Source organism: Bidens hawaiensis, unplaced genomic scaffold (genome assembly GCF_021521415.1).
Source record: "Bidens hawaiensis isolate Kalapana, Puna unplaced genomic scaffold, B.hawaiensis_p1.1 tig00026827_1, whole genome shotgun sequence".
Classification (NCBI taxonomy): domain Eukaryota; kingdom Viridiplantae; phylum Streptophyta; class Magnoliopsida; order Asterales; family Asteraceae; genus Bidens; species Bidens hawaiensis.
The window spans coordinates 9,779-24,791 of NW_027494316.1; the positions used below are offsets into that span (position 1 = coordinate 9,779).

Below are 15,013 nucleotides of genomic sequence, written 5' to 3' on the forward strand. Positions count from 1 at the left end.
TGTGTAGGACGTCAAATATTTCGTTTGCCACTTAGCCTTTAAAAGTGATATATAATTTATAACAAAATCTTAAATGCGTTGTGGAGTATGTTATCTCCCCCAAGTGAAAAGCGTTTGAAAACAGTTTAAAAAGGGGAAAGTGAAACTCACTGTTTGCGAAGAATTTCCCAAAATAAATCACCAAGATGCGCGTCACCGAAAAACTCTCTCTAACGTTCTAAAACAACAAAAAGATTTTTCTAAGTGTCGGAATATTAACGAGTCTCTAGACCCGGCACACAATACCTATGCACATAACATGTTTCGTGTTTCGTTTGTGAATCGTGTGTGACTTTAACTATGTATTTGTGATACGTTACATGTGTAAGAAATCATATACGTGTCATGTATTCATAACGTACACTACTAGCAATTATTCCCCGTAAGGGCATTTTGGTCAAAACACGATAATAAATTAGCAAGTATCATATTTCATGCATTTTCACAAAAACTCAGCAGCTATTTTCACCGAGACAGAAATCCTACTAGAAAGATTGTACTATTTCACCGATCATAGCAACTCAATTAATTTACCAAAAATCATCACAGAAGCACATATGTCTTAGGTTTCCAGAACATATTTAATTACATTTTTATTCCTAATAGTTTTCTCACAATCATCAAATCATTACAGCAAACTCATAACAGTCAGATTCATGCACAACATAATGTTATTTGCAATTCCCGTTAAACGAAAAATCCAATAAATGCAAGACCACTTGGGTTAGGTTCCTAACTCAATGAGTCAACTTCCAGAAGTGGAACCAACCCAATTGGTCTCGTAGTTCATGAGATATAACATTTACAACATAACCTAACAGCAGGTCTAACAGCTCAGCTTTGCACAACGTTTTTGTAAAATCATAAAAGTTAACTTCTACTTGTCCAAAAATTACAAACTTATACTTTATAGAAACTAGACTCAACCTAGTTTACTGCAGTACCCACAATCTCAACCAACTTTCACGTTTACACTTTGTTACAGTCACTTAAACATCGTATACACATTCTGTCCAGAATCTGTTTGCATCCAAACTCAACATAATAACAATCTATGAACTATCATGCATCCATATAATCCTCTAGACTCCATAAACACCATTCATACACATCAATTACATATTACATACTTGATTAGGGTTTGTGTTTGAACTCAAATCAAAGACACAACAATCAACATGCAACAAGATTCAATCTACTTATCAAATCATCATTCAATCAACCACAATCATGTTAGCTATCTACATACACAAAATCGGCAGGTCTAGGGTTTGTGGTTAACCCAACAAACATCAAAATTAAGCTACAAGAATGTAAAGGATGATCAATTATACCTTCCTAGCACCTAGTTCTTGGATTGAACACTTGATTTCTTGATGTATGTGTGTGTGGAAGTCGACGGCAGCAAGGAGCAAAGGGGAGGGGGGGGGGGCCGATCGGGTTGGGATTAATAATAATAATAGTTAGGGTTTAATTTTTAAGGTTATATTTATAGACACACAAGTTACACTCAAGTCCCTCTACTTTCAAGTGTTGTTTTTCTAACTTAACTAACTTAGTTCTTGTTTCTTGTTTAGCATTACACATAATATAATCAAGTAACACATATGTTAACACATAATTATCACATAATTATTATGTTGACGTTTTTAGTTTATTCCTCAATCGTTTGCGTCAACTTGTTTGCTTTTCGGTGCAAATCCCGAAAGACTACACATGTAGTAAGTGTTAAGCGTCATTTAAACCCTAGTTTAAATGTAATGAAGTGTGTGTTATAGATTTAGTGATCTTAAGTTTGAATTGACGGAGTTGAGTTAACGGAGTTAACCTGAAATTGACGATTGTCACATATGACGCTTCGGTTATCAAGATTGACGTCTGATTTTTCGACAACTGCGCCCGAATCGCGCCTTCTGTATAAAAGAAAGCCATCTGTATCTATTGACGTTTCATGTTGAAACTTCTTTGGGAAGTTTTTCGAACACTTGTTGTCTATAACGCATGAGCATGGCTTGTTATAGTGTGCGCAAGGACCATGCATCATCAACTCAGCCACAAGGTTGTATAATTCAAGATCTTCGTTCTTATCAAGAATTTCGGCACTGATGTACGGATCGACATGCTCTACGTTTGGGAGTTTGTCTTCTTTTTGCATAAATAGACAAATATGGGCGTGAGGCAAACCGCGCTTTTGAAACTCCACTGTGTAAACAGCTGTAGAAATACAAATAAGAGATTAAGTGAATAAAATTCTTAATAGCTTCTCGTATATAACTAACTAGTCACACTGACCAATAATTCAGATAGCTTATTATTACTATTAAAAAAATATAACATGATTTCATGATTTACTTTTTATAAAACAATATTTGATTTCAAGTGCTTTCATTCCCAAACTTTCATCCTATTATAAAAAAACATGTTCCTAGCTTTATCCTGCTTAATCTCATGTGCATTGGAGGGTCAAAACTCTTTAGTTTTTTTTATTCGTTTAAAACGTTTTTTAACATCTTCACAATAAATGTGACTTGGATGGATAATTAGTTTGGTTCATGTTCGGGTTGTTTTGTAGTTTTTTCCCCTTGTATATATCTGGTTTGTCGAAAGTAGTTCTCCTTTTCGGGTTTCTAATAAATTTTTACTTTTAAAAAAAATAATTATTTTGGGTTTTCAACCCGAAATTAAATATATCCTGTGTCTATTCATGAAGATCAAATACTTTTAACCAAAAATTAATTTAATGAGTAATGAGGCAACTTATAACTTTAAAAGTCTAGATGTGTGAAAATTTTCTAAAACTTGTTTAATGGGTTATTTAACAAATTAAATCTTGATTTTAGTATATTATATGTGTATAGTATTTGTACCTACTTGAAGTTTCCTAGGATATCTCCATGCTTCAGATCTTTCATCAAGGAGTCAAGTTTTATTTTAAACAGCCTGCACAATATGTCCGGTCTTTCATCTGCGTTTAGATTTTTGTCTTGAAGGAATCTTTGGACTTCAGGCCATTTAGGATTGCATGTTATTGTGATGAAGAAGTCTGGGTATCCATACCATTTACAGAGGGTCATGGCATCTAAATAATTTTGCATCATGTACCGAGCACCTCCTGTGAACGAAGAGGGCAATATGATGCGTTGTCCTACGTTTGTGACATCCGAACGTCCCTGTTCCTTTAGAGATATGAGGTTCTCAAATGTTACGGACCTCAGCTCTTTTTGATTACTTCTTATAAAACAAAGCCTTTCGCTTTCAATCATCGTGTAACCGTCTACCGGTAATTGCTGTAATAGCCTTCTTGAGTATAGAGTTTTTGAGAACTCGCCAACCCTGTCTTGAATCATATATGCAAACCATTCTCTCATTGTAGTATAAGGCCGCTTGTTACCGTCATCGTCTTCAACTCCTCTATGCTTGATTTTAGTTCTGTAACCATCTTCACCATCAGGATGTAGCAGCGGGTACTGAAGCGGTACATACGAAGGATGTATCTCATTCATATATTCTAATTTGCCTCATACTGTGTTGACAACAATATCACACGGCTCGAACGACTCCTCGATGTCTCCTACAATTAGTGCTGCAACTTCTGAAGTTGTTGGGAGGTTATATGTTCTGTCATCTTGTTGTCTGTTACATATAAGACGTAGCTTCAGGTCAGTAGTAGGCTGTTGGTTGTAAACATCTCTTGCCATTCTGTAAGTTTTTACTAAAACATTTTGGCGATCAAGCATCTCTTTCAACCATATAATAATCTCAGTATCCATAATCTTTTCGGCAGCTGATGTTTTAGCATCGGTGTCTCTGAAGAAATTACATCCATTAGTATTAGTATGGATAAATAAATATAAACGTAGTGGTTGATTTGATTTAAAATTGTAAATAAATGTGCACCTGAAAATGGTTTGTCTGTTTTGAATTTCGTTTTTCTGTGTCATATATGTAAAGCTGTGAGAATTTTGGCTTCGCCCCATCCTTGGGTAACAGATTTCCAATAGCATGGTAGTTTTGACCGCTCATTCTGAACACATAAGGAGCTTTTCCTTTATTAATTGACATGTCAACCTTTCCTCCCATAGAAGTAAAAGAGAACATGGAGTGTAACGACGAATGTTTTTCAGGAAGAACTTACTTTTGGCGGTATTTGATTTAAATAGTTCTTCATACTTAGGGTTCGGTCTAACTGGTGGTGGTAACTCAACAACGCCATTATGACAACACAAACTATAAGTCACTTTTGTTTCTTTTCGTTTGGCTCTTGTAGCCTCGTCGTCCCAAAGTTTAGCATGACACATTTCACACACAATAGACTGGTCTCCATGATCCAAGTAATCTGGAGTTATTAAAAATCATAAATGATAACAGATATGTTTTTAAATAATGTACAAACATCGCATAAGCTAACCGACCTTTTGAAATTCCATTAAGTCTGTTATTCTCAGGCACACGACAATCTCCTCTTCCCTTACGATGCATTTTTTCTTTCCTACTTATACGTTTCTTTTTAGACATAGAGCCGTCTGTTTGAATGACTAAAATGTATGTGAAAAACGTGTTAGTAGTGAATCAACAAAAGCCAATATAATTTAATGTTTATGATACCTATGTTTGAATGATTAATCGTAGAAGTTGCGGTAGTAGTCATGACGTTTGAATTTGATGATGCGGCCGTATCGGGTATTGAAACATGATTTCCTCTCCTACTATCCAAAATTAGTTTTCTTCTCATACGATTTACTTTTGCTACATTGGTTGAATTAACTTTTCCTCTTTTTGCATCTAAAAGCAACTTTCTTTTAAAACGATTTTGTTTTGAGACCATCTTCTTTATTTGAGTTCCTAAGATAATATTAAAATGTATGTTCATATAAAGAGGAAAATATAACATTGTTAATATTCTTATTTTTTATGTTAAAATGCATTACCATTAGTAGAATTACAAGTCTGATTGTTGAATATTCTTCGGGTACTAATTTTTACAAGACATATAGCAAATAAATTAAAGTCAATTGTAATTCAAAATTGTTCATCAACGAAAAATAAAATGTAGTTTTAAGAAGCTCTAAATAAGCAAATAAAAACCAATCCAAAATTTTGCATCATTATTAAAAATAATTAAGACGATTATTAATTTCTCCTTTTTAGGTGTTAAGAGATTGTTCTTGCCAGCATCTTGAACTTTTGATGATCTTTTTGGTTTTGAAGTTGACTGTTGCGGTGCGTTGTCGACATCATACACATCTTGGAGCTTCCTCTTTACGGTTTCAGCATTTTTGTTCTTGCTTTGTTTGTTGACAGCCGATGCCTTTGATGTCTTTCTCTCCAAAGGCGTGACATCATCATCTTCGATATTAACAGAATCCTAATAACGCAATTTAAAGTTTCATAAAAAAGTTCATAAATTATGTGTATACTTATAGTTGTTGTAACGAAATTAATCTATACTTCATACCTTATTAGATAAGTTTATATCAGGATGTGTAACAGAATCTTCATTACTTGAATCAGAGGTTGGTTCCTGAGGCTTTTAAACAAAAAACAATCAAATTCTTAATGTTATCAAATACGGTATGCAGTTGATATAAGAAAAATTAAACATGTATAAACCGAAAAACAATAACTTAACTATAAAATATTTTACCAGATTCAATTCATGCTTTTTTTGCAGCTCATTTATTATGTTTGGATCTTTGGTAAGTCTAAAAATATTGTAGGAAGACCCTTCGTTATTCACATTGTATTGTTGAATGTTGATCTTAAAAGCAAAAATATGACCCTCAATATCAAGTATCTCTTTAGGAATTTCATCAGGATTAGCACCACTCTGTGCAAAAATAAAAAATATTTATTAACCATAAATTTGTGATTATCATTTAATTGTAATGTTAAACCATGTATTAATTAAATCATATATTATCTAAAATATAATTATATCGTTATACTACATTGTATTTACTATATTCGTTGTGACATGTTCTTTTTACTCCTAATTATATTTTAGTTTATAATTATATCGATACACTACATTGTATTTATTTAATATTATATTATTATATTATTGTTTGAATGACTTTTTGATACCTCTAATTACTTTTGCATGGTGAGAATTATTTAGAATTTTTACAAGAGCGTAATGCATAAACTATTACTCACTTATGATTTTATAAACAAATTCGTAACATATATTGTAAAATTATAAACGCCTAAACAGATATTCAAACCTTGAAATACATCTCATTCATCAAAGTTGAAATTCAATTATTGATTTTTTATTTACCCAAAATCTCTCCCAGACCATATCTCATGTTTATGGTTATATTATTATCTCTGTGCAAAAATAAAAAATATTGATTAACTATGAATGTGCAATTCTCATTTAATTGTAATTGTTATTATGAATGTCCAATTCTCATTTAATTGTAAAGTTAAACCATATATTAAAATACAATTTTGTAGTATAACCGACTTACCTCCACTAATCTCTTAAACAGATCCATTGCAGTAATTTTGAAAATGGGTAACGCTTGTCCTTCCCATAAAGTTAACGCCAGGATCGATCCAGTTGAGTCTTGAACATCAAAAGGAACCCGATACCTACACATTAATGGTAATTAACATTGTTATAGACAATAACTATATATGTTATCTTATTTTAAGCATAAACAGGGATTATGTCTATTATCAAATGTTATTGTTCACAAACCTAGCAACTGCATTGACAATAGCACCGTTGCATTTCATGCTGCTGCATTTATACTTTCCTTTGAATTGATTCAAAGATGTCTCCCCGTCGATCTCCCCTTCATGGCTTTCCTTGTGTTCCTTTGTAAGCGTTGTAGCACACACTTTACAGGCAATATAGTACCAACGACTGTAGTTAGATGCTGGGATTATGCTTCCACAGATGACAACCTTTTTTGCCTAAAACAAATAAACGGAATTTATAATTTAATAAAGTTATAATAAAATGACATTAATATAAATAAATATAATAGTTAAACAATACTGTTCTTATAGCTTCAACTTCTCCGATATGACTGAAGTCCGTGTCATTAACAAATTCATCAAGAAACCGATTCCGTATACTTGGTGGGCTTAGCAAAGCGCTTGAAGATGTTTGAGAGGCAATCATTTGAACCAAGCTAACAATAAACATTAAACTGTTAGCTAAATAGCATATGCATGCAATAAAAATATCGATGTTATTTTAAAAGTTATTTAAAACTGTTTAACCTGTTCTTAAAATCTACAATATCTGGGATTTCTTGATTAATGATTAACTTCGTAACGCCGTTTGCGTTTGAGATGCTAGGTATTCCTGAAAAACGATATCATTGATATGAATAGGTAAATCAACACTGTCATAAATTTTTTTAATATAAATTAACATGTTAATAATAAAATATAAACTTATTAACTAACCATTAAAAGGTCTGTATACAGCAAAGTTTAAAATAACAACCACCGGAGCCTCTTGTGGATTCTGTTCAATGTAAGATAGAATCTGTGTTGCATACGAATTCCATAAAGTGATACTGATTTTATTGCCACTGAAATAAATATATAAAAATTGTTAGTAACAAATGTTCAATGTATAACTCTTTTATTATTAAAATACTTACTTGCTTCCATATAAGTCGATTTCTAACAATTTGGCAGTTGTAACGCTTTTCTTTGTGATATCTCTAGCATATCCATTATCTTTAATAATTCCAATAACATCTGTTGACAATATAAACAAAACCAAGGTTATTAAATGTGTCAAGCGATAAGACAAAAGATATCAAACAAAATCAAAAGCTATAGTGAGTCAATAAAAATATAACGTTAAAAGTTAGTAGTTAAATGTACTAACCAATGCATGCTGCTCCAGTAAGCAACGTGTCAATGTTTGTAAAGTTGAATGCATGAATGTCGCCAAGAAAACCATCACATAGTTTTACATCAGTCGTCTTGGACAGATTTACTCTATGCGAGTTTTCCACATACTTGTACCTATTAGCATAAGCTCCAAAACTTGCTATTGAAATTTTATACCAGCAGGTTTCTTTTATCTTATTATCAAAGTAGCTTATAAACTTCTTTGGAATAGAAGCGTGAACTTTATTTCCCTTAAGGAACAAAAATAAGAAAAAACACATATTATCAATTTTTTTGGTACGAAACGTAAAGTAATTATTATAGTTATAATTAAGTCGTACCTCTTCGTCTTGTAATATTAAATCCAAAGAAATAATGAAAAGGGGTTTGTTAAGTACATGGTTTATCCACTTCCTTAAGACCTTTACTAGCATAACCGATTTGTCATTAGCATCTCCAAGATCATTCAACATCGTAAACTTTTTGGTATCCATTCTGCAAATAATCATGTATAAGAAATCGTTCAAACAAAAATAATTTGGTGGTTATGTATAGTTGCTTATTTATTTTATATTTAAAGTTCACTACTTGAAACCGTTAATCGAAAAGTAACAACAGTGAACAATACGCACTTGTACAACACAAAAGATGAAACTTTTTACGGACATGAGAACTACATCAGAATTAGTGAAAAAAAAAATATTGAGCTGAGTCAGAAGGCACTGACGCCATAAGCCCACAAGTGCTTTTATGCAATACCCTCAATCACACATGTCACCCAGTTACCATATTATTACAACCAGAAGTTTTGACACTACTTATCTATAATATATATAAACAAAGATCCAAAACTCCTATGTGTCGCGATGTGATCGCTCCCCTCTTTTTTTAGAGCCACCAGATTTGTTTCATTCTTAAATGGTGGCTTCTCATTGATTTAAACCGGTTTTAACCCGTTTAAGCTTTAAATTTCACGGGTCATGATTCTTACCAAACCCAGATACACTTAAATGGGTCGGGTCAGAACACCTCCTTAATCTACCGAACCCTCCCTCTCATCCACCCTATCACCCAAATTAATTAAACCCTAGACCTCAACTCCGGCCAAAACTACTACTCTCATCAATTTGGTGATAATAGAAACTGTGATACGTACAGATCCGATGGCCACCAGATTGGTCGATTTATTAATCATACAATAACCCTAATTCCCAATTAAGCGGTCGCAAAGGATACTGAATCTTCTGTTTGTAACTAGGTGCCTACTCGAATTTTTTCGGGTTTTGACGTTAATTTGTATTGGGGTTCGTTTCTGATTTGTGCAGCTCCACCATTTGCACAGGATATCTGAAGGGGCTCAATCGCCTGCGGTACGTTGCTTGCCTTTTCGCTTAACCGTTTACAGGATCTTAGGTTCTGATTGACTTTTTTTCGGCCTTGTAATGTCACTGTTTGTAAGAAAAAGTAATGTTATAAAGTCTGCTCATGCTGAACACCATTTAGATGTTGCATGTGTGTTCCTGGATAGAACTTTTTGATTAACATAATATAATATGTTAAGTAATTTTTAAATTAATTATATATACAGGGAGCGTGTGTTCAAAACATGCTTGATTCTACGATTCAAGCATTGCTGACTGATAAGAATCGGAAGTCTGTTTACTTTTAACAGTTTATTGTTCGTAAATCCATTGATTTCACTGTGAATTTTGACGTTTTGTTCAATAGATATTTCAGAAGTTGAGTTAGGACACTATTGAATTAGAATTGTTTGGTTAGTGTAGACCTTTTGTTCAATTAGGTCGTGTGTACCAATTTTTCAATTAGGTAATTTATGTTCCCATGCATTCTTTACATTAATTCGGCCAATTGGGTAAATTAGGTGATGTTTTCCCGGGAAATTGGTGGATAATGTATAAGTGCTCCCAGGTTAGCTTTGTTCATATCCCGGGTTAGCTTTTTTCATATCCCATTGTCTTGAGGAACAAGGGATTGGGTGTAAATGGGTCAAATCGTTCATCAGTTACTCCAGCTCATGAACGCTGAAAGCTCAAATCTAGTCGTGCTTAATTCCTTAAACGAGCCTGGGGTCGAGCCCAAAATATGTTATTTATTGAACCACCTCCATATGCATTTTACGAAACCCTATATTTTTTTGGTTTAAAATTTGAATGAAAATTATAAAGGAAACAATTTAAATTTTATATACAGATTCAATTACTTAAATCATATTTCCTGACCATTACTTTTAATCAAACTGATGCCAAGTATTGCATACATGCAGGAAGTAGTTTCAATATACCCGTTTCTATCACCGTCCGGTTTAACTTCAGCTCAGTCAAACAGAGTTTGCAATGCACTTGCACCTCTTCAGGTGCGCATTTTTGTAATTTATACCGTTTTTTTATTTCTTTCAGGTGTTCATAGATTGATCATCTTGATTGGATGGTAACTGTTGTGGTTGTGTCATTTTGTTCATGTTTAATTTTAAAAGTCATTATTATGCAAGATCATGCATCACAATGACACAACTCAACAAATCATAAGCAGTTTGACAATTGGTTATGATAATTGAGATCAGGGATGCTAAATCAATATTTACTAAATCATAAGTTATTATTATTATTATTCAAATGGGTCAGTTTTAATGAGGTAGTTTTCGAAATCTGTAGTTTTCGGTATCAAAACCCGATTTGGTTTTAAAAATAACGCAAGTTCATTCGATTACAGGTGACATATATATGTATTTAAGAGTATTTTGGTATAGGTTTGTTTCGTTACGACCGACAGGTTTATTCAGTTAGGTTATTTGGATACGGGTTTATTTCGTCACACAAAAAGGGTTTTCCGGTTGCGGGTGATGAGTTTATCTGGGCATTCATAAGATCAGCGGGTATGGGTTTACTCAAATATGATATATCCGGGTATTTGGATAGATCTTTCTTGACGGTCCAAAGCCAATTTATGGTATAAATGTTAATGCCAATATCTATCTAAAAGACAAACATGCAATGCTAAGAATCACTATTTATCTGGATACAAGTTTACTAACGGGCTTATTTGGATAAACACGAGATCGGGTCGGACATTATATTCGTATAAGCATATGGTGAACTAACCATACTTGGCATTTGATAACTAAACGTCAAGTTTAGTTATTTGGCTTCTAAAAGTCTTTTTTTCCTGGCTCTTGCAGAAAATAACTGAACAAAACAGGGACTTCATACCCACTGAAGGTGTTCATATGGTCCATTGAAGAGTTCCACATTACGATTGGTGGAAGGTAAATTTATGTCCACATTGAAAAATACTGCTTGATTATTTATATTGTATTTTTTTACACACTTTGAATTGTATACATACAAGTTGTTATAAACCTATCTTTGGGCTTTTTTAATACTTTTCGGTTTGGTGGGTTCAGTTTGCTCTCAGTTTGTATGTTTACTATATTGGCCTGGAAAACATAATGAATTTTGACCTTGAAACTTTTGGCCTAAAACTTTTTGTAATTGATGATGATTATAACACGTGTTTTATCTTATAATTTTTTATTCTTAAAAAGGTTGTAAAATGGATTGATGGTCACAGGCTTATTCCAAGTTTTAAGGGGTTGATGGTCAAGGAGCTGTCGTGCAATGCATGAAGGGGGCTTATTCCAAGTTTTAACCTTGGGGAAGACCTCATGAATGATCACCACCTCTTCCAACTCATGACGTGCCACCAAAATCGTTTATGTTAATAAGCGAATGATAAAGCATGCGATTAAGGACAAAAACGATACACATATTAGTGTTCATGTTTGTTCGTTTAAAATGGATGTGTTCGTGTTCGTTTATGTTTGGTTGTTAAAAATCTAAAAAAACTATGCATCACAATTAAAATATCTCAAACATTAAAATATAATGAACATTACAAACTACATGTACTAAATCAAAATGAAATAAAACAAGCCACTACTAAAAATAAAATAGCAAAATGATTAAAAACAAAAACCTAAATAAACCCCCGTAACACGGGGGCCAAAAACTAGTAAAATATAAAGGTATGTTATTTAAAGAGAAAACAATATAACATCAACAGTATGCAAAAAAACTACCAAGAAGGGTAAGATTTTTTCAATTATTCCTATTAATCAAGAGACAATAGAGAACTATAGGTGATTGATCAGAAGTGAAGTAAGGAAGAAGCCTAACATCAGAATTAGTGAAAAAAAAATATTAGTTGTTTTTTTAAAAAAAAAAAGAAAATTGGTTCTGTCTCAGATTTGCTACAAACAGAAACTGAAGAAACCAACCGAATTGAAAAAATTGATTCATGGTCATATAGATTAACCAATCTCTTTTAGTTATAATATAACCAACATAACTAATATTAATAGTTTATAACACCACCTAATGTAAACATACCGTATGTAGCTGGATTGAACGATTTGCTTGGAACAACTTATATTGGTGGATGTTGAAGAAATAAAGGCAGCGATGATATGTATATTTATAATGAATTACATATGAGTTGTATCATATCTATAACAGGTAAAGATATACCCTAGATTAAATAGGGATTTGAATTTAATTATTAATAAGAAAAAACGTGAAACTATTTATAAATCAGAACATGAGATATAAATGATGTTTTTCTATATTTCAAGATTTAGTGTTAAAATTAGGGAAAATACCATAAAAAACCAACATACTTTCTCTTTTTGCTTATAAAAGTCCCTTAACAATTTTTTGCACTTTAAAGTCCCTCCACATGCTAATTTTAAACATAAATGTGATATAACTTATAAAAATAATTTAAAACTGATTTTCCTTGCTTACTTGTTTTTCTTTTTCCTTATGTGGCATATATATTTTTATTCAAAAGAAAAAAGAAATTACGTGAATTAAATATCCTAATTGAATCCATTCACCCAAAATAACCTAATGGTAGAATACTAAATGGCAGAAGCGCAAGAGTAAGGGATCGCCATCTAATTCGGAAATCGATTCTGAATCGATAACAAAGCACACGAATCAGGTATGTAATCGCAAACAATATCTAAATCGATTTGATACCTTAAATGCTCTAACATCGTGTTAAACTGACGATAAACCCATTTTATACCTTTTTTCTTACAAAATCAGTTTTTTTACGTGTTTATAATAAAAATCATATTTTTACAATCGATTATAAACCATCATTACCGGATTGTGTTTTTATACTTGTTTTAACATAATGGAATCACAAACCATTGATGACGAAAGCGATTTTAGCGACACTACCTATGAAATGAGTACCGATGATGAGGAGTTGTCGGATTCTGTGTCAATGGATCTTGAAGAGGAGGAGGATGCTACTACTTTAGCTAGAACAACCGGTGATCTTTTCCTAAATAAACTTTGTTATGAGAATACAAAACTTTATTTTGTTAATGATGTAGACGAGTTTGATGTTGGTGAGAACTTGGTTGAAGATAGTGATGATATTCAATACATTGAAGAGGATAATGAAGGTGTAAAAGGGAAAGTATATCCAATTCATGACCCAAACATGAACTGGAAAGATATGAAACCAGTTCTTGGGTATAGGTATGAAAATCCTTCACAATTGAAGTTTGCATTATGTTGCTATGGAGTGGTAAATGGATACCAATTGAGCTATAGAAAAAATGAAACAAAAAGGCTCCATGTTGTGTGTGGGAACAAAGATGTTGGTTATGATTGTCCGTTTAGATTATGGGCATCTTGGATGCAAGGTGAGAACTCTTTTCAGATTAAAAGTCTTAATGATAATCATAATTGTAGTAGGAATTATGGTTTAGGTTCCTTAGTGACAGCCTCATGGATTGCTAAGATGTATCTTAAAGAGTTTATTGCAAAATCCTTTGTTAAAACAATGGAAATGCATGCTGATATATTGCGTGACTATATGGTTAAAGTCAGCAGAGGACAATGTACTCGAGCAAAATTAATGGCAAAGTTTGAAATTGAGGGTGGTTTGAAAGAACACTATGCGAAAATATGGGATTATGCGTATGAGATTTTGAGAACCAATCCCGGAAGTTCTGTGAAAGTGGGGGTAAATGGTATGCCAGATGGTAGTAATGTGTTTAGTAGAATTTATATATGTTTTAAAGCTTTAAAAGAAGGTTGGATTACGTGTAGGAAGGTAATTGGCTTAGATGGAACATTTTTAAAGGGGATATGTAAGGGAGAACTTCTAACAGCAATAGGTCAAGATGCAAATAATCAAATTTATCCCATAGCATGGGCTGTTGTAGAGGTCGAGAACAAAGATAATTGGAAGTGGTTCATTGAATGCTTAAAAGATGACATTGGAAGTTCTGATGGTAGGGGTCTCACATTTATGTCGGATCAACACAAGGTATAACTAATCTAAGTTTTATGATCACTTGTTATTTTCAATTATATCTTATTTATGTTATGTCTATGTTATAATGTAATCAGGGACTTGTAGAAGCTGTAAAAGATTTGCTTCCTAATGTTGAACACAGGCAATGTGCAAGACATATATATGCTAATTTCAAGAAGAAATATAATGGGGTGGAATTTAGAAATCTGTTTTGGGCAGCATCCAAAACAACTCTTGAGCACGAGTTTGTCTCAAATTTGGATAAAATTAAATCTAAAAGTATAGACGCATACAACCATCTAATTGAAAGAGACCCGAAAACATGGGCTCGGGCTTTTTTTGAAACCGATAGATCATGTGAATCTGTAGAGAATGGGATCAGTGAGAGCTTTAATGCTGTTAATTTGAATGCTAGAAGAAAACCAATTATTACAATGTTGGAAGAGATTAGAATGTTTCTAATGGAGAGAAACTACAAAATGAGTAGGAAATTACAAAAATGGGACGGTAAGGTATGCCCAGCTATAAGGAAAAAGATAAAAGATTGGTCAAAAAATTCAAGGTAAGTGAATTAGTTGTTGTTTTGCTGTTTATTGTTGTTGTCTTGCTGTTTATTATTGTTGTCTTGCTGTTTATTGATGTCGTCTCGCTGTTTATTGATGCTGTCTCGCTGTTTATTATGCTGGTTTCTTGTTTATTGATGCTGTCTTGCTGATTATTGGTGATATCTTGCTGTTTGTCGTTGCTGTCTTGCTGT

General features: G+C 32.8%; 2 protein-coding genes and 1 long non-coding RNA gene across 4 annotated transcripts; 1 reads left to right on the forward strand and 2 right to left on the reverse strand.

Moving 5' to 3' along the window:
- Positions 1–6,358: 6,358 nt before the first annotated feature.
- Positions 6,359–7,302, reverse strand: LOC143574061 (uncharacterized). Its single transcript, XM_077058785.1, has 3 exons — positions 7,049–7,302; positions 6,746–6,963; positions 6,359–6,636 (listed from the first exon to the last, which is right to left on the reverse strand). Exons 1-3 carry the CDS (start codon positions 7,196–7,198, stop codon positions 6,480–6,482), a joined length of 525 nt encoding a protein of 174 aa, XP_076914900.1. The 5' UTR covers positions 7,199–7,302; the 3' UTR covers positions 6,359–6,479.
- LOC143574058 (uncharacterized) lies at positions 7,257–8,396 on the reverse strand. Its single transcript, XM_077058783.1, has 5 exons — positions 8,244–8,396; positions 7,898–8,153; positions 7,665–7,764; positions 7,465–7,592; positions 7,257–7,360 (listed from the first exon to the last, which is right to left on the reverse strand). Exons 1-5 carry the CDS (start codon positions 8,394–8,396, stop codon positions 7,257–7,259), a joined length of 741 nt encoding a protein of 246 aa, XP_076914898.1.
- Positions 8,397–8,966: 570 nt separating this feature from the next.
- Positions 8,967–11,133, forward strand: LOC143574062 (uncharacterized). 2 transcript variants are annotated; one of them, XR_013142523.1, is made up of 3 exons: positions 8,967–9,272; positions 10,187–10,276; positions 11,099–11,133. It is a non-coding gene; the product is annotated as an uncharacterized LOC143574062 (long non-coding RNA). The 2 variants fall into 2 exon arrangements; XR_013142524.1 differs by lacking the exon at positions 11,099–11,133 and adding an exon at positions 10,670–10,753.
- The last annotated feature ends 3,880 nt before the right edge of the window (positions 11,134–15,013 follow it).